We start from the raw sequence: 18559 nt of genomic DNA, 5'->3' as shown, positions 1-18559 counted from the left end.
GTCAGAAAAAAAGAGGAGCTTCACTTGCTTGGTTTTTCAAGTCACAATTAAGTGCAAAGAGTGAATTAAAAATTATGGGAGGTTTAAGTAACTTTCTTTTTCCTGAAATGCTATATCTCAAACTTTACCTAAATTACAATGGATCCTGAACTAATGTTAACCTAGTGGTATAATATAAAGAAACTCTAGGGAATGCTGCATTTTTTTCAGAAGCCACCTTGATGTCCACAGATAAAATAACCACAAAATTATGTAATAAATTCTATGTTTAATTTCTTGGGTGGCAAGATTTTGGTATCAGTGTGTTAATTTAAATTATATTTATAAGACAGCTGAAAAGCTGTTCCAGTGCTGATCCATCTGGAAATAAAACTTTATGCTAAAATTCTTTAGAGCACAAGAAATGTACCTTGAGCTGATTGTATATTCAAGCAATTAAAAACACAGGATGCAAGAAAGCCAATTACCCAACACACTCTTAGTGTTCTCAGCTGGCTGCATGAGGTAAGGTTTGTGAAGGGAAAAGTAATGTCTTGTTCACATTATTGTTCATTTCTGAATTTTCTCAGGCATACACAGTTAGTAACTGCCCTTTTTATGGAAAACTAAAGGAGTAGGAAAACAATTATTATGACAGTCCCACTCAGGGGAAAACTGCTGAGGTGTAAAGGATTGTAGATGCTTTGGTTACACCTTATTCGCATTCTCTGTTAGTCAGAAATGGAGCACCAGTTTCCTCAGAAGTATGATATGTAACACATACAGGCATAGACCTATCTGCAAATTCAAGTTTGGATATCACAATTACCAAATAACTGTGGAAGTCGATTGTTACTGTTTGAAATTAATTCATTAAAAGTGGCATTTGTTAATTACACAGGAAAACTTAGAACCTCAAATCAAGGAAATAAGCATGTAGGAAACATAAAGTGAAGCTGCAAGATGATAAAAACAAAAGATATAAAAAGGACAGGTTACATTTTGGTTTTCTGCTTGCTGCTTAGGTTATGTCCTGAAAGACGGAAAACATACAGTTTAGATTCACGAGAGCTCTTTCAAGTTACCATAGCTGAAAAGTCTTCCTTGAAATTTATGGCACAGCATAACACTGGGATACAACTAGAACAGCTATGGTGCCTTCAAACATGTCCACCTGCATTTTAGCGAGAATTAAGAAGGTTTCTGACCCATAAAGCTAAATTTATTGAACTACAGATTTCCAAAGCATACTACCTTTTCCTTTCAATACAGAGCCTTCGAGAGCAGATTGCAAAAGGAGACTCAAACATATGTAGAATTCACAGAGAGAGAGGAGAGAGAGGAGTTTGCCTGTTGACAGGGGGAATGCAGCTCAAAGAAACAACAGAAAAGTGAAATGCAGAAAAAGGCAGACACTAAAACTACCTTAATTATTATGTTGAAGAAACACTACTTCAGCTATTAAAGTCGTATCAGCACATTAAGGTGAAAAGCCCAACATATACGACCAAATTGCTTATACCGATGGAAAAGGGGCTCTCTATTCTCTAGTTATTCCACCCTGTGCATTGGGTGGAATTGATCTGTTGTAACATGGTATCTACTGGACTAAAGAAACACCTAGCATAGAAATTGTGGGGAAAAATCAATCTTGGAATGCATTTAATGAGGTCAGTGAGCTGTGAGCATGATAGGTGACAGGTTTGCAGCTAGACATGAAACAATTACAAAATGTTGTTCAAGATTACTCCCCTCCAAGGGAGTTCAACTGCAACATAAAAACAAAAGACTCATTTCGATCTGCCTGTACAGGGATGGATTGACACTCACTGCTAGATCTCATGAGTTTCACCACATTCCTCATTTTTTGAGGACAACATGGCTTCAGGTGAGTCTTTGGATCTTTGCCTGGAAAGTGTCAGTAGCTGCATGCAACTGCAAGGCATTGCATAGGGGCAGGGCTCTGAGCAAAGCTATGACAACAGCAGAAGCATATTCTGAAATAAAACTGAAATAAGGCCAGAGGTGGTTCCACTCAAATTTGTGCCTTTCTTTAAAGGCAAACAGAAACAACTGGGTGCTTCCCTGTTCTTTATTTTCCTGCCACCCACTAAGAGCTTTCCTTGAACTGTAGATGGTGAAAATCAGGAAGATCTGGCCCTCTTGTGTTGCGAAAGAAAAAGCATGATAATATTTCTAGTTGCTTTCCTTCTTACTCTTGCTACAGTGTGCTTCCAGGTGCAGGGACTGAAGTGCCATTACAGAGATGAATATGCCTCTCAAAGATTTACATACTTGCACTAACACCTGTGGTCACTGGCCTCAAGTAATTGTCTCTTTGTAGGAATGAATTCTTTTACTCCTCGCCAGTAAGATCTTCTCTGTTTGGTGCAAGGTTGTCCTGAAGGCTTTACCCCTTTCTCTGCGCTCTCCCCTCCGCCAACTTTCAACATTGTGAAAGTTCAAATTTCACTGCTATGGGTAAAAGCAGTACATCCAGATACAACAAATACTGTGCACAATATGGTATAACTTTTAACCTATAGCAATTCTTCCACATAAGGGAAACACCTGGATATCATTAAATATGGATCTGTAGCATAAATATTTTTCCACAGCAACAGGAATCAGGAGTAAGAAACTGGATAACCACAAGAAAGCTATCTGGTTCTGGTTTGTTTTCATTCTTTTCTAGGGAGGAAAGTTTAAGGCAAGAAGGTGGTCACTCTTTGTATACTACTCTTCAACAGGATTCCCACTATTCAAGTAGTTTACCTCTAAATGGGAAGAAAGCAAATGTGAAATAACATTTTTCAGCAGAAAAGACTGAACCTTCAAAAGCAATATAAAAATTTATTGTGCATAACAGGAAAAGGATGATGTAATGGAAGTGGGTTGCTGCTGGTGATTTTATAACATCATATAGAGACATAATGTAAGAGCACAAGTTAGTTAGCATGATAATGTAATGCTGAAGTTATTCACATAAAAATAATTTCTAAAAAGTAATAGTAAATAGCAGGGAAAATAATTAAAATGAAAAAAACTGGAATATATCCAACAGTGGAACAAAAGGAATAGCAAGCACAATGAAAGCCCAAACTGATAATTATTACTCAAAAGAGATCAAAGGTCTCAGTATTAAAGGCACTGCCTTTGTTCTGGGACAGCCATTCAAACAGTTTAGGACTCGTATCCAAATCTGTAAATGATTTTCCTGACAAACTTGCTGGAAATATCTTCTCCAAAATACAGAGCTTTACTAGTCATGAGGAGTACAAAAGACGTGTGATATCTCATGCCTAACAAAACAAGCATTTGCAAAAAGCTACACTTAGGGAAAGCGTACCCTCAAGAGAAAGAAATAGGAGCAAATTCTGAACGCAGTCAAAGAACACTAGCACAGACAATGCCAGAATGTTGCAGTTCTAACACAACTGATTTCAGAGTGAAGCTTAACTAACTACAGAGGAATATGTGGAAACCCAAGGAAGCAGAGGAGTCTGAGGAAACATCTATGAGGAAACCCAAGGCTGAAAGAAATACCTCCAGGACAGAAAAGATCTGCTGAGGGACAAAAGCAAGTTCTTTCTGTCTATATGTTTATAAATTCTGCATTATCATAGTGCAAGGTGTCTCCTGAGCACTTGCAAATGAAAGCAATGTTTCTTTCTCTCTCTCCTCCCAAGTGTAATTTTTTTGGAAATGTTAGTTGTACAACTTACAGCTTTTTTTTTTTAATTTATATCTCTGTCTGTGTGCCTCAATTATGTGCACAGTTTGTTGAAGGAAAGTTGCAATAAATTCTGTGTTTATGAACTGTCGAGCATTCCTGTCCGTTTTCGTAACCCTCTTCTCCGTATTTTTGATCAAAGTTCCTGTGACGTATCTGTCTCTGCGTTTGAGAAATGTTCACACTGGCTCATAATTTTTGTTGTTATAAACTGGCACAGAAGTTCCAAGAGCTCACAGTTAAGGAAGATAGGGACCCAAAGCTTTTAGTGTAAGGAAAGAGAATTTGAAATGTATTCTCTTTTCAATGGAGTGCCAAACTCGACATTAATGAGCCACTAGATGATGTTTATACTATGCAAGTTGCCAAGAAGGTGGGTACTTGATTGGGAATTTTTGTGCAATTTCACCAGCTACTGCAATTGGTGTTTCCACTCACCACTCTGTTTTTCACATATAGCTTTGGTTGCACAGTAGGTCCATTTTGCCAAGTATGGGCTTGCAGAATGGAAGGACACAGTATAAAGCAGAGACCTTTATCAAAAAAAAAAAAAATCATACGCACTAGTAGTGCTTAAAAAGAAGGCTGGTTCCTTCTTTTTGGTTCCTCCAAAACAGCATCTTCAAGATGGTGTTTTGTTATCTTGTATACAGTTGTCTTCACATAGACACTATTCTATCCACATAGAATAGAATCATTAAAAGCAAGCAGATGAACGTAAATATACATCTCCTCATACACTGGTCCCCTGGGCATCTTAAAACATTAAGCAACATAGTGCAGTTCATCCTTCAAGGCAAGCACCACAGGGAGAATCTGCAGAGGAAATTTACCCCACTTCAAGAAATGGTAAATATTAAAAATAGCTTTGAGGTGTGTTTGGTTTACTATGGGAATCGCCAGCAACAGCTGCCAACCAATCAGAATATTTTTCTGGTGCTCTGTCATTTGCTGAATGGATTTTCTACACCTAGACTATGTATCATCCTGAAAGTGATGAGGTTCAGTAAGCGTAAGTCTTAAAGAAACCAATTATATTTGCAGGTACAGCCAAAATTACTTATCAGTGTTTGCTCCAAGTAATTGCATACATTTTTAGAATAAAGAGTGAGCATGATCAGAACACCTGAAAATTTGAAAAGTATTGTTCAACAAGGATGCCCTCAAATGTACGGCTACTTCCTTTTCCAGTGAACTTCCCATCTCAAATAATAATAATAATAATTCCTAATAATGTGCATATTCTTGTTTCAGTAGGGCAGTGCCTACAATGACCAGAAGTCCTTGCCTCAATCTTCCTCCCAGAGGGGTAGCAAAAGTTGCCATACAGTTTCTTTCTCACCTTTACTGAAGACAGAGCATTTACTAATTCAAAATTATGTGAAATTCAGCAAGTTCACTAAAGTTTTATTATGAAACTGAAACTTCATCTGAACCCTAAACTCAGGAGATTTGAACTCACATGACCCAAAAGCTCTCATAATAATGTCATTTTAACTGCTTTCTCATGATGAGCAGGTAATGACATGAAGGAAGAAGAGACACTGACATTCTCCAAACCTGTACTCAATCTTTTAAATAAATCTTTCACCTGAATGTTGATATCCATGTTTGTCTGATCTCTAAATATTAAGAGTTAAACTATTTAAAGTTAGGAAACCTACACATTAACTCATCTTACCAAAGGAGAAAGAAAGAAACTGTATTAAGAAGGACCATTTGGAGATGGAAATTTATTTTCTTAGTTGTAAGCTGATATAGTTAAAAAGGACTAGTAATTAGCAACCAGAAGATCTTGCAGCTTACCTTTCTTTACATGTCTCTTTTTTCCTACCAAAGTCAATTATACATGAGATTGTAGTTAATTTTACATAGAAAGCTTCCCCCTTAGTTGAGTTAAAACAGAAAATCATACAAGGATTGACTTCGGTGAGTAGTTACTGGGGGGAAAAAACCACTCCATGTGGTATTAATTAAAGGCTTACTTCTTACAGGCATTGGGAGTCTTTAACCAAAAAGGGAAAGATGAAAGTAGTTTTAAAAAAGGAGAGACTGAATCTCTCTCAATGCTGAGCCAGCATGATATTTATGTTGGGTTAGAGGATCAAGTAGGCTACAGCTCAGGTCTGAAATGCCAAAATAATAATAAAATAAATCAAAAAGACCCATGTCTTAAGTCTACTTCAAAACTTTTAATGATTTTCTGTTTTTTCTGAGAGTCAAACAAAGCCAAAAACTTTTTATAGACAGAGATAAATGCTTTAGGAGACAATCTGAGTCAAAGCACGTTAAAGAGATGCATGTGTCTAATGGCAGTATTCGCTTCTATTATTTTAATCCTGCCAATGAGAAAGATAGGCAATTAAGATCATTTATCAAGGATTCGGGCAGTCTGTTGCATAATGTTCAAAGTACATAATGTAACGAAGTTTAGCTTAACGATTCTCTATTAATTTTTTTTATGCACGGGTAAGTTTTTGCAGCACATTTTTAAAACAGAAATGTTGATCTGCAACCTTATTATTATTTTCAGCTGTAGTAATGTAAAGATCATCTAGACTGTTGATCCTAGAAGTGTGAAGGAAGCACAGTTCACTTCAAAAAAGGTGAAAGATGCCCTTCCATGCAGACACAGAGGTTTTACTCCAAATACTTTAATTACAATTATTTAATACTACGAATACCTCTGGCAAATATGACCATCCTTCCCTATAAAAGTATAAGCACAGAAGAAAGTGGGAGACCTCATCCCAGAACTTCAATCGATAGAGAAGGCAGAAGATTCAAAGTTGTCACTGACATACTACATCTTGACTTATCCAATAAAGTTGTCACCAAAGCCAACTTTTATAAAATAAAGAAGGGGGAGATGGCAGCTGAGCTCCGTGAAATGCTTTCTCAGCATCAAGCAGAGTACTGACTGCTAAAGAATTTGACACTCCTTTGATGGATGAAAAGGAAAATTACATGCCAGTAATTCCTCCTGTCACTCCTCAACACCTATCCCAATAACAGAGACATTCAAGGACAAACATGATGACTCCTCCCACCAGAAAAAAAGGAGGCAAAAGATCAGTCAATAAATTCATGGATCTGTAAGTCTCAGTTGAATTCCTTCCTTTACAGAGCCAAATACCAAGTACTTTGAGATAATGAGACAAACAAGCAGAAAGGAAAATTGAATATATAGTGGCAAACCTGCCTCTGAAAGGACGATAGTGAATCGGATGAGAAAATACAGGACTATAAGAAGGAAATCCCCAGCATATCATTTTCCATCGTCATTTGTTTCTTTTCTCTGATCCTAAAAAAAGCAGTCACCTTCCAAAGAGGAGAGACTACCTTGTTGTGTCAGTTGTAAGATCTTACAGCTTAAGAACTCACATCTAGGTTGCTTTTTGATGGCATGGACAGACAACCAAATATTTATGTGGTATGTTATGTGGTATTCTAATACAGAAACCTCGTCACTTTCTCATCATAAAATAGGCAACAGCCAGGACATTCACATGCAAATGATTCCTCTGAGTACATGTGATGAAGCAATATTCTCTGATCTCTGGTGGGAACAGTTTGCAGTGCCAGCTTTCCTCTCAAAACAGTCCTGACAACACAGAAACAGTTTTTTAAACTTCCAAGACCTTGAAGAGTGAGATTTAAGAATAAAAATTTGTGACATTTCAGAATAACAGTTTCAAAGACCACTTAATCTGGGGGACAGGGAAGGCTAGAGAAAATGAAAGGAATGGTGGATTCATTGCTATGGCAAATGTCTAATGACCATGTTGTAGGGACATATTTCTTGCAAAATCAAAGGTCTTGGCCTTCAAGAAATCAAAAATAACATGCAGGGACTTACATTTTAGCTGAAGGAAGGAAATGAAGGTTTCTAGTTTTGACCTGAATTAACTTAAATTTTAAAAAGGACATAACACTGGTGGGACTATGCAGGATCTCAGCACAGAAAGCTCACCTTCCTATCTATGCTGGACATTTTGAAACTAGTAAAACTTTGTCCAGTTCTTCAGAACAGTTCTGATACATTTTACATTAACTGCAACAGATGTAGAAGCTTCTGTCAGAATGACTCTGCTCATTCTGTTCTTCATACTGTTCACCCAAAATTACTACAGGGGTATCCAGGGCATAAAGAGGGAAGGCTTTATTAAAAGACTGGATTTCTTTTGTCATTAAGACTATGCAAGCCTGAAGAAATATATGAATGCCTTGTGGACAAGACAAGAAATTCTAGACCTGATGGAAGCCTCAATAAAATATTACAGCCTGTGCTCCATAGCAGTTCAATCTCATTGTCTATCCATGTTTCCTGTGGTAAAAGAAGAGAAACTGACAAAAGAATCTCAGAAGAGAACAAAATGTTTAAGCAAGTTAAATGGCCTAGAAGGCAAAGCTGGTAAACAGGTTTCAAATAAAACCCATATTTACAAGCTTACCAAGTGAGACTTGGGGAAGCCTCACTGAACAGTCAATCTCCGCAAAGAAGTAAAAGGAAGAGGCTTGGTCCTAGATCCGGGAAGACCAATCCCCTGAAAAAAGATGTATTATAAAAAGGATAGCCTGGGTTGAGAACAAAACTTGAAAAGTTTTTGGAACAGCTTTTCTTTTTTATAAATGCTCACCTTTTATATTTGTTCAAGTTTACAAATGTCAGTTTGATCTAAACAGCAAATGCACTTCATACCATTAACAAAAATATCCAGCAAGCCAAATTCCAATAGCTATAGCATTTGCTTTCTCTTCTCACAATCTGTATAATGAGGTTGAAACATCATAGTGTTGATTCTTACTGTAGTCTGTAAAAGATGGCATAATGTTCAAATGCTTAACTTGTCAACTGTTCCATCTTCGCACCAGTTTTCTAGCTACTTAAGTATGTCAGTATAGTTATTTTGATATCGAAGGCCAGTGACATCCAAAGCCTCATAAAAAGTTTGTCTACCTCCTTTTTAATTTTAAAAAAACTTGACAGATTAATATTTTTTCAGGCACAGCAATATTACTGTTGTTAATTGTAATTTATGCAGCACGTGTCTGATTTCCATGTTTAACCACCAAACCTTGTTCAACCCCTTCCTTTTGCCTGTATCCTGTTAAGACGCTGGGACTTCACGTGATGGGCATGTCATTTGCTTAACAGTGAACTTTATGTTCATCCCCCAGAAATCTAAAGCAAACATTCTATATTCCAAATGACTTCTAAAGTAAAGTTATTCTGAATTTGTTAAACTGATTATGTGGAGAACAAATGACTATGATGATTTGAAGATAAAATCCAGTGTATGAACGTTGTCATCTATGACATTTCACTATGCTAAAATCATAAAGGGCTGCCAGATTTCATTGCATTTATAATTAGAATGATTACATTGTAATTCAGGATGTGTTTTTCACAAAGATGAAAAGAATGAGTTTTATTACAGCCAGGCTAGGTGAATCCAACAAGCCTACCTATACAAGGCAGATGTCAGTTCAGATAAAGATTTATTTTCCTTTTTAACAAAGCAATTATAAATGAATATCTGAAAGAAAAAAATAAATACTATGGAGAAATCAATTTCAAAATAAGCACACCTTAAAGCAAGTGTACCTTTATACAATTACCTAAAAATTTCCAATTTTAACTCATTTCACAGTACACAAAAATTATTGGCATAAGAATACTAAATAAATCCCCAAGAACTGGCAAAAACATTTCAGAAATCAGTGTTCAAGAGAGAACCAAAACATTCAAGCCACAACAAATCTTTATCAGACAATCTGTCTTATAGCAAACATTTTCTCATGTAATGAAACCTGCGTAAACACAAAAGGACAGTGAACAGAACATTTCTGTGAAGGGCAATAAAATCTATATAGCAAGCTTCAATAAGGTCTCATATATTACTTCCTTATCCGCAGGCCTCATAATTGTCATTTTTCCAGTGAGCATAATATTCATAGACTACAGTTTTTGATCCCTAAAAGTAATCTGAGACACGATTGGAAACGACACAGGGAGTAGATCTTGACCACAGAAAAACTCCAAAAGAATGTCCTGCGTGCCTTTAGTAGTTCTCCCTCAGAGAGCTCCAGAATTTGCATAAAAGGCTCATAAAGCACGCCCAATTGTATACCACAAGCAATGACCCTGTAGCCTAGATCCTCAGTACATTTAACCCATATAAACTCAGTATGTACTGCTAGATGGCAAAATAGTAGCAGTAAGATAAAATGAGTAAACGTAAGGAGAGGAGAACAGAATACTGTAAGTAAATATATATTCAATTTCATGGTATGTTTTAGTCAAATATTCCTTTCCTATTTATGTTGTGTTTGTGGATTAAATTAAATATTCTGACTGTTTTCAAAAATGGTCCATGTCAAATCATAACTGCTTTAATCCAAAATGTTTTTGAGCAGAAAGGCAGTATTTATTTTAACACCAGGTTATGACAGACATGACCTTATTTCTTTTGTAATAAATCCCACATTACACTTTTGGAATGCTGTCAAATTATTTCACACCTAGTGATTTTGCTTTATTGGACTTCTGATATGTGCATGCATCATTTGATATTTTTCAGCAGTCCCTATCCAAAATAGAAGCAGTAGTATAACAGGAAAGCGACCTTTCTGAGGAGTTTCCAAATTAACAAAATAACACAAACTTACCATGTTCCATCCTGGGTAGAGGTAGTCAGTCCCAACAAATTCAAAATAGTGAGCAAAACCTTCTTTCAACCACACATCCTCCCACCAAACTGGAGTCACAAGGTCACCAAACCACTGCAAAGAAGGTCCAGATAAACGACATTTAGGAAACCATGTTCACATACATCTCATTTACATGGAACACACTCTTCACAATAACAATATTTCATACCATCCATTTGAAAATCATAAACTGTTTTATCATATGCTAATGAATTAGCCCTTTACAGGATCTGCATGAGTTACCTAAGGAAAGCAGGAAAGAACAAGCTGGGGAGGAGAAGCATTGAGGAGAGCATTCACAGTGCCTACTTTAGCCATCTAAGGTAGATGCTCACCTAGATTTAAGGGACTAACAGAGGCAATAGAGAGAAATAAGCTTCTAACTCGGACAATCTGAGTCACTATTTGGAAACTTCACTGTGTATAATGGGAACCCTGGCAAAACACAGCCTCCAGACCTAAATTTTAGCTTTTCTTCCTCTATAAGTTCTGCCCCATAAGATTTACAATACTTCTGACAGTCCATTCATTGCCTGTTTTCCTAGGAAAGCAGTTTTATGCTGTCATGGCATCTCTCTACAGGCAGGATTCAGCTGCCTAAAAGAAGATAGTTGGTGCCACATAGATTGTTCCAGGGCATCTGGGATATCCACACAGGCCTGGGAAATTTAACACAGGACATACAGGAGAACTGCAGCCTTCCAGAACAGCAATTGGAGGCATAAGGCATCTAAAATAGCACTAACACCTATTTTTATGCAAAAGAATCCTATCCTAGCTGACCGCCAGTCCCATTCCCTCTTAAACTCTTAAACTTCCTGACCGACTTCAATCAAATTTAGAAGGGACGGATATCTCAAAGATAATTAAGCTGATACAAAACTACATGATTAGCAGCTTAGAAGAGAAGGACCTAAGGTTGAGGGCAAGGCAGTAAGTCTGCCATTATATTTGCTGCTCAGTAGCAGTCAACAGGCCCAGGGATGTAGCTGCAAACCTGTCATGGTACAGGACCTGTGCGTGTCATAGGGAGTTTAGAGAGAGCTGGGATTGTCACTGGAAAGGGGATAAAGGACAAAAATTCACAGGAAATCAGGCATCACCAACTCCACTGCTCATGGATCACCCTCTTTAAATTATCAGAATGGCCTTAGCCAATCTGGATTATTTTAACAGAAGAAGGAAGACTAAAAACACATACAATATTTTGAAAAAATATTTCACAGTCTCTGTAGCACCTTTTTTTTCCTGAACAAATACCAAAACTCTATTTCGGTAAAATTCTCTGCCATTTTTTTTTCTTAAATGACTACAAAAGAGATTAATTTATCATCAGCTGAGAAAATTTTGAGCTTTCATGGAGTCATAAGCTATAAAAATACAAGTATTCCAGAGGGAGAGACTCATGCCAGAGCACAGAAGCTGCTGCTGTTGCCATAAAGAGAGTGGGAATGAATGAAAGTAGGGCTGGCCAGTAAGCAAGTTGCAAGTTTACTTTCATGATTGTCTACTTATTTGAAAGCTTTGTCTGGGACCTGAATGACAGGCCTTGCTTCTGTGCATATCCTCTGGAGTGAGAAGAGTGCCAAGGAAGGATTAATGCTGTGACTATAGATCCTGAGTGAGGTGAACACAGGAGGTCCAAAGAACACACTACAGAAACTCTGATTATCAGAGTGCCACACAATGTGCAGTAAATAGGACTTGAGCAAAAAAAATGAAGCAAAATGTTATAAGGTGACTATGAATTTAAGAATTTCTGCAGAAAAGAGGGACTAAACAAAAGTTATAGTCACTATAATTTTATGCTAAGTGAAACTGAACTTAATGGACACTCGGTAATCATAATCTACTTGAATGCTATCAGTAAATTCAATTCTCTACAGGATCAATAGAGAGAGATTCTAAAGAACATTCACCTGAAAAGACAAATAAACACTAAAAATGCATTTACATACATTATGCACTTTTGAGAACTTGAAAAGTTATAGTATGTTACGAGAGGTATATGTATACTAGAATAGGTTGATTAAATGATTTGTAATGACAAAAAGATTAAACAGAATACCACAGAGTTTATTTCTTAAATTACAAGAAGACTGCTGAATAGATATGAAACCAGTAACATCTGGTATGCTACAACTACTCAGAGAGAGAGAGGTTTAAAAAATAAAGCTCATAATACACACTTCTGCAACTCAAAAGTATTAACAAAATTATCTATTAAAATAAAACAGTGAATTATGTTAAAGTTAGATAAAAATACATTTGACTTAGGCAGGAACATAGCTGTGACTTCTTAGCAGAAAAGCGGAATTTTTTATTTTAACGCTTTCAGAATTTATGAAGTCTCAAGGGAGCATTTCCTATGCAGTAGCGCTATTCTTGGGAATTTTCCATGTTTATTTAGTAATGATAAAAAGTACTCATGTAATTATTCAACTAAAGGAAGAAATATTTCTACAAGTATTAAAACAGCATATGATACCAATCTGAAAATGGAGGGAATTGCCTAACTGTTCTTGAACACCAACAAATGTCAGAGATAAAGCAGTTACAGAGGTTGCAATTAATCAAGCCAAATTTTCAAGCAGAAAGGTGCTATTACTTTCCTAGGTGATAGATGTCTGAAAAGACAACATTAAGTATAGCACTTTGTTTGTTTGTTTGTGTATTTGAATATGGACACTATCTGGATTGAGTGAAGATGATTATTTCTTTTCATTTTCGAGGAAAAGAGGAATACATATTGATTACATAAATTGCTCATTTCCTGCAGATATTATGATCACCCTGACAGCGAGAAAGCACTTATTTTAGGCACACTGAAAGGACAGTCTTTTCTATATACTTTCTTTGCAGATTATAAAAAAACAGTGGTTTAGAAATTTTTAGTTTTCCTTCTGTATTGATGCGCATTTAATTCATTCTGTCATACCAAGTTTTGTACTCAGGTGGGTCATCTATCACAAAAAACCATGGTGCTTAAGTTCAAATGACGTTTTATTCAAATGTTGTTGATAGGGCTGATCTGTGATATGCCAATAAAATAGATTACTACTTTAATAGATTTAATAAATTATAGTAATTATTTGGAGCTATCATCTTAAGCTGCTCCTTATGTGTGCACTGACTAATATTTCATTTGTGCTTTGGGGTTTTTATATTAGTGTTGGAGGGGAAGTTTTTATGCTGAAACATTCCTTATTCTTCCACTTATTAATTTTTTAATTAAATACATAAAATGTTCTAAAAAATACTCTAGCTGAAATATCAAGCACGGACAACATGCAAAATGACAAAACTAAACCTATCCAGGTAAATTTAATACGCCATTCCTAAAACATATCTAACATAACAATCTGATTGAGCATTACAAAGTTGTCTGTGGAAAAATCAGGCATAAAATTCTGTCTTATATGTTTCGCACCAATATTTTGACAACCAGAGAATGTCCTTCTGCTGCTGCAATGCTGTCTCTCATTTTCTGTCTATGCCTGAACACTGCAGACCACCACCACAAGCGCTCAAGCATTAACGCACAAGGGACTTGTGAACTCAGATTCTAAGCAGTTACCTGTTAAAGGTAACATCCCAATCCTTAATATTTGTCCTGTTTTTCTAATGTTGGGTACACCATTAGCAAAGCGTTTGCTAGATTAGCCTAAGTAACAGGACAATCTACTACTGTAGGCAGATTTGTTCTGTAAGTCTCAAAGTTATGGGATTAAAACTGGAGGGAGAACTCTATGATGAACCAAGGCAAGGAATTGGAAAGACACAATTTTTTAAAAAGAAAAAAAGTATATATTTTCAGGGAGTGCCCTTTCCACTTACCTGAAATTTTACATAATTAATAAAGAAAGATTAAAACTAAGTACTAGAGATTTGGATTCTACTTTTGGCTCCGCCAGAAGTGACTTTGGTTAATCTCTGTTATTCTAAGTGCAAATGAGTGAAGGGAAGGAACATTCATGTGCTACCAAAGGTTAGCAGATGAGGTTCTCCATAGCAAAAGAGGGTGAAAAATGCAGTGAATAATTAACAATTAAAGAGCAGAGGCAAGGGAACCTGGACCCAACCTGGCCTCAGTTCAATATCCCTGCAGCTAACCTAATACAGTTTATAGGTACTGCTATATGCCATCTAGAACTAAAGTTTCCTCAAGGGGCTTACAAGTATGCTAAGAAAAAAGCAGAAAAAAATGTTTAAATAAAGATGATAGCATGTTTCAGGTGCTAGACATGTGGGGCATGTGCTTCTGGAGGCTTTTCTCCCTTTAGAATTTTATTTGTAGATGATCAGTTCATATTCTCTGTGACTAAATTCTGCATCTAAAAAGTATAAACAATACTTCTTCCACCTGAATTTTTTCTGTCTTGTCTATTTACCCAGAAAAGTAGCTGAGCAAGGGCCTGATCTGCATGGAACTAAAATAGAAACAGCAACAACATGAACGGAGTAAGGTACTTATAACAGGCAAACAGCATTGCAAATAATACCAACATGGACACCAAGTAAGCCTCCTCATTTGTACTAAAGCCACTTAAAAGTACTCCATGACCACAAAAGGACCCTAAAATAAATACAAATACAGTTTTCACCCCCTTCAAGATCCTCCTCCATTCCCAGAGCAATGTTAAAAGGCTTCTGTTTCAATGAGAATCCAGCAAATAAACTTGGCAAGTTATTGATGTGATAATTGCCCACATCTGAAGTATAAATTGCTTTGGAAGGAAAAGAAATTATTAAAACTGTTCAAAGAATAACTGGAAGTAATGGAATGACTTCAGAAAAAGGAAGACTTAAGCTGAACACAAGAGAAAAAGTTACTGACCATGAGATTTAATCAGCTATAGAAAAGGTTCTAAGGGAAGCCCTGGAAAACCTGTAATTAGGAACACTGAACCCAGCACGAGAAGAATGCAACACATGGAAGAATCTAACACTAACAGGAGCAGGGATTTGATGACCTAAATATGTGTTTTCCATACCTGATTCCTAAGGCATTGTGATTTTTCCACCCGAATAGTGTGCTACTCAATTGTACTGTACAATAAAGAACATACAACAAAATAAGATGATCATACTGAGAACAAACCGGCAGTAACTTCCAATAACAATATCCTGCTTTAGTTGAGGACTTAATATTCATCTATAGATTTAATATGAAACATGAATCAAATATTATTATTTCCAGATTCAGCTACCAGTACTCCATTACAAAGGCTCCCCTTTATACGGTACATTTTATTTGCAGGAAGTGTTAAGAATTGGCATTGCTCTTTAAAGAATCCCGTGTAAAGTCACAGATGTAAGCCATGCTAATTACACAGTAGGATTTCATTCATTTTAACCTGAAGGCTATGATTATGCCTGTTACCAGTGCAAAAAAGCATTTCCTGCCCCTGTAGCACATTTCTTCAATAACATTTGCATTCAATTCAGTATTACTAAACACTCATAATGTGTTTAGTTTGAGATAAGATGGAACATATATGAAATAAATTGTAATATGTGTTTATTATAAAGTTTTCTTATTGATTGAAAAGTTTCTGTATGCATAAAGACTCAATTACCCATCAGTAGTGAACAGAGGGTCAATACTACATTAAAAAAAAAAAAAAGAGACAAGAAGGAAGTATGCATGTATGTGATGGAAGAAGGACAGTACTATCAAATCAATTTCAGCCAAAGCAAATTTTGACACAAACATGAAACTCAACATTCATCTGCTGTAGTTCTGCAATAAATCATTTTCTACAGTTATCAGTGTGCTTACTCTACACACAAATGCAGAGAATATAATCATATAGAAGACAGGCAAGCTGTTCATCACTGCTAATCTTCCTTTATTCCCATTTTGATTTTTCCTGTTTTCTTCATTGTAATGATATATCTTACAGATCTCCATATTATTTTGACTACAGTTAGAATTAACGTTGTAACCATCTGTGCGAGAATGCAAACATTCATTTTCAGCCTTGATAAGGAATGCTTGATTTCTGAGATTGATACCAAATATCTGAACACCTTTAATACCTGATGACATAGCTCATGCACAATGACCATGGTGACATCCAGTAGGTATGATATAGAAGAAATGCTTGGATCTAGCAGTATCCTTTGCTCCACAAAAACACTCAGTCCCCAGTTCTCCATAGCAGCATACGGATGTTTAGGCACAGCTAACAGATCTAGAAACAGAACAAAATATACGTTAACTGCTTGTGGGAGCTAGTATGCTGAAGAGCTATTTGTAAGTAAAAGTCATAACCCATCATTAAGGACATTTCAAATATTAAACACGTTAAAACAAAAATTGTTAATTTCAGCTCTCTAGCAATAATATCTAGAAAACATTAATAAAATATCCATTTTCATGCTTAGATCTCTGCTTGTTCACACATATTTCATGAATACCACCCTACTGCTGTAAAACAGTACATATTATTCTAACTAAAGAAGTTTTCTATACAGAATCCAGCTTGTCTTAAAACACCTCGTTCAGTTATTTCTGGGTTTGAAACTGCTTCTCATGTTTAATATACCATAATCAATGCAATAATACAGACTTCTACCAAAAGTATTTTTTATCTTTGCATTAAAGTGACTCCTTTATGAGCACCTTACATGAGAGACGATGTAAGGATTAACACTAAGGGAAACATTGAAGAAATACTGCTTCATAATGACTAAAAAGAAGTCAAGCTGCTCAGATTTTTAAAACACTTGTTTTAACAAAACAAGACATCTCTCAGCGTGCATTATTACTAGCATGCATCCTCTGAAGACAAGACTGCTGACAGACACCTCTTGGCTCCGCAGGCTGGAACAATGGTGCTGTGTTCAGCTTCAGGAGTATTACTTCAGTTCAGTTTGCAATAGGTGACAAAAAATTAGGAAAAAGATAGGAAGGTCTCTCAGCATATAAAAAAAAGGAGTGGGGAATTGCTCTCAGTGGCATGAGGTTCAACAAGACAGTGTTTCAACATCCATTCGAGTGTTAGAGAACTCTTCCTGCAGAAGCCTGAGAAGGAACTAGAATTGACTATCAATGTGGAAGTAAATCTAGATTCACAGTAAAATAGCATAGGAAATAAACCAATACACAGTTGTGCTCCATGACAAAGCTAATGGAAAGAGCCCAGAACAACTTGTGTGTCTGCAAGAAGCCCAGTGCAACCAGTGCAGAAATCAGCTAAAATTTTGGAAGCTATACTGTCACATCAGCATGGTGCTCCAGTTGAACTACTTAGCCTGGCTGTCACACTCCACCCTTGGCTAAATAACTTCTGGTTCCAAAGCTAGTTCATTTGCAGTTAACAGTAGTATGTCTGGGTGGTGCTTCACTGTGTGGGATAAATGGTCTCTGGGTTGACTTTTTAACCCAGAGAAGAAAATTCTTATCTGCTTATAAACAGCAATTCTGTTAGAGCACATACACTTCTCCTAAGTTTGTCTGTTTTGGCTTGCTGATACATGTGGTAGAACTGGCTTGGAAAACAATCTGACAGCAGGAGCTCTACTTTGGGATTCACAGGAAGTTGCCACTGAAATGTTAGGAAAGGAGAACTTGGACATATGCCAGCTGTCCCAAGAAGGGCCTGTTGCAAGATGCAAAACAATCATAAAACTCAAGTGGGAGCACAAAGAGAGCCTGGTAGCCACTTCCAAATACAAGCTAATCGAAAATGTCCAAATTGCAAAAAAAGACATTTTACAAATGGTAGCAAATAATTATTTTAGATAAAGCCAGACACTGAAATGATAACCTAATTAAAGGAAATAAAGCAAAAATCAAAACCATGGAGTTGAAGAGTAGACATGCCAGTAAATTCAAAATTACATGCTTCGCTTTTGTTCTTTATTCAGGGCTTGAAACATACTCATCTTTCGGAATAACTGCAGTTTGTTATAACTGACATGCAAAATGAAAAAATCCTGTCTGTTATATAAAGAAAGGATAAAGATTTAAAAAAAAAAGGGGGGGGGGGGGACAACACAGACTACTGGATAAAATCTCTGAACTTAATAGCAAGTCTTCATTAACATGAATCTGGGATTTTTCCCATTGTCAACTCTGTAAAGAAAGCTATAACCTTTCCTACAGCAATTAAACTTTCCTAACAG

The 18559-nt window shown here is 36.4% G+C and overlaps 1 protein-coding gene across 1 annotated transcript in view; it reads right to left on the bottom strand.

Moving 5' to 3' along the window:
- TRHDE (thyrotropin releasing hormone degrading enzyme) overlaps positions 1–18559 on the bottom strand; it is a 226147-nt gene that overhangs the window by 118301 nt on the left and 89287 nt on the right. The window contains exons 4-5 of the mRNA XM_026100355.2: positions 16469–16623; positions 10385–10498 (exon numbers count right to left, since the gene is read on the bottom strand). Of these exons, the coding sequence (XP_025956140.2) occupies positions 10385–10498; positions 16469–16623 (269 nt within the window). The remainder of the gene's footprint in view (positions 1–10384; positions 10499–16468; positions 16624–18559) is intronic.

This window comes from Dromaius novaehollandiae, chromosome 1, assembly GCF_036370855.1.
Source record: "Dromaius novaehollandiae isolate bDroNov1 chromosome 1, bDroNov1.hap1, whole genome shotgun sequence".
Lineage (NCBI taxonomy): Eukaryota > Metazoa > Chordata > Aves > Casuariiformes > Dromaiidae > Dromaius > Dromaius novaehollandiae.
The sequence above is the reverse complement of the archived record's forward strand: the minus strand, read 5'-3'. Positions and strand labels throughout refer to the sequence as shown.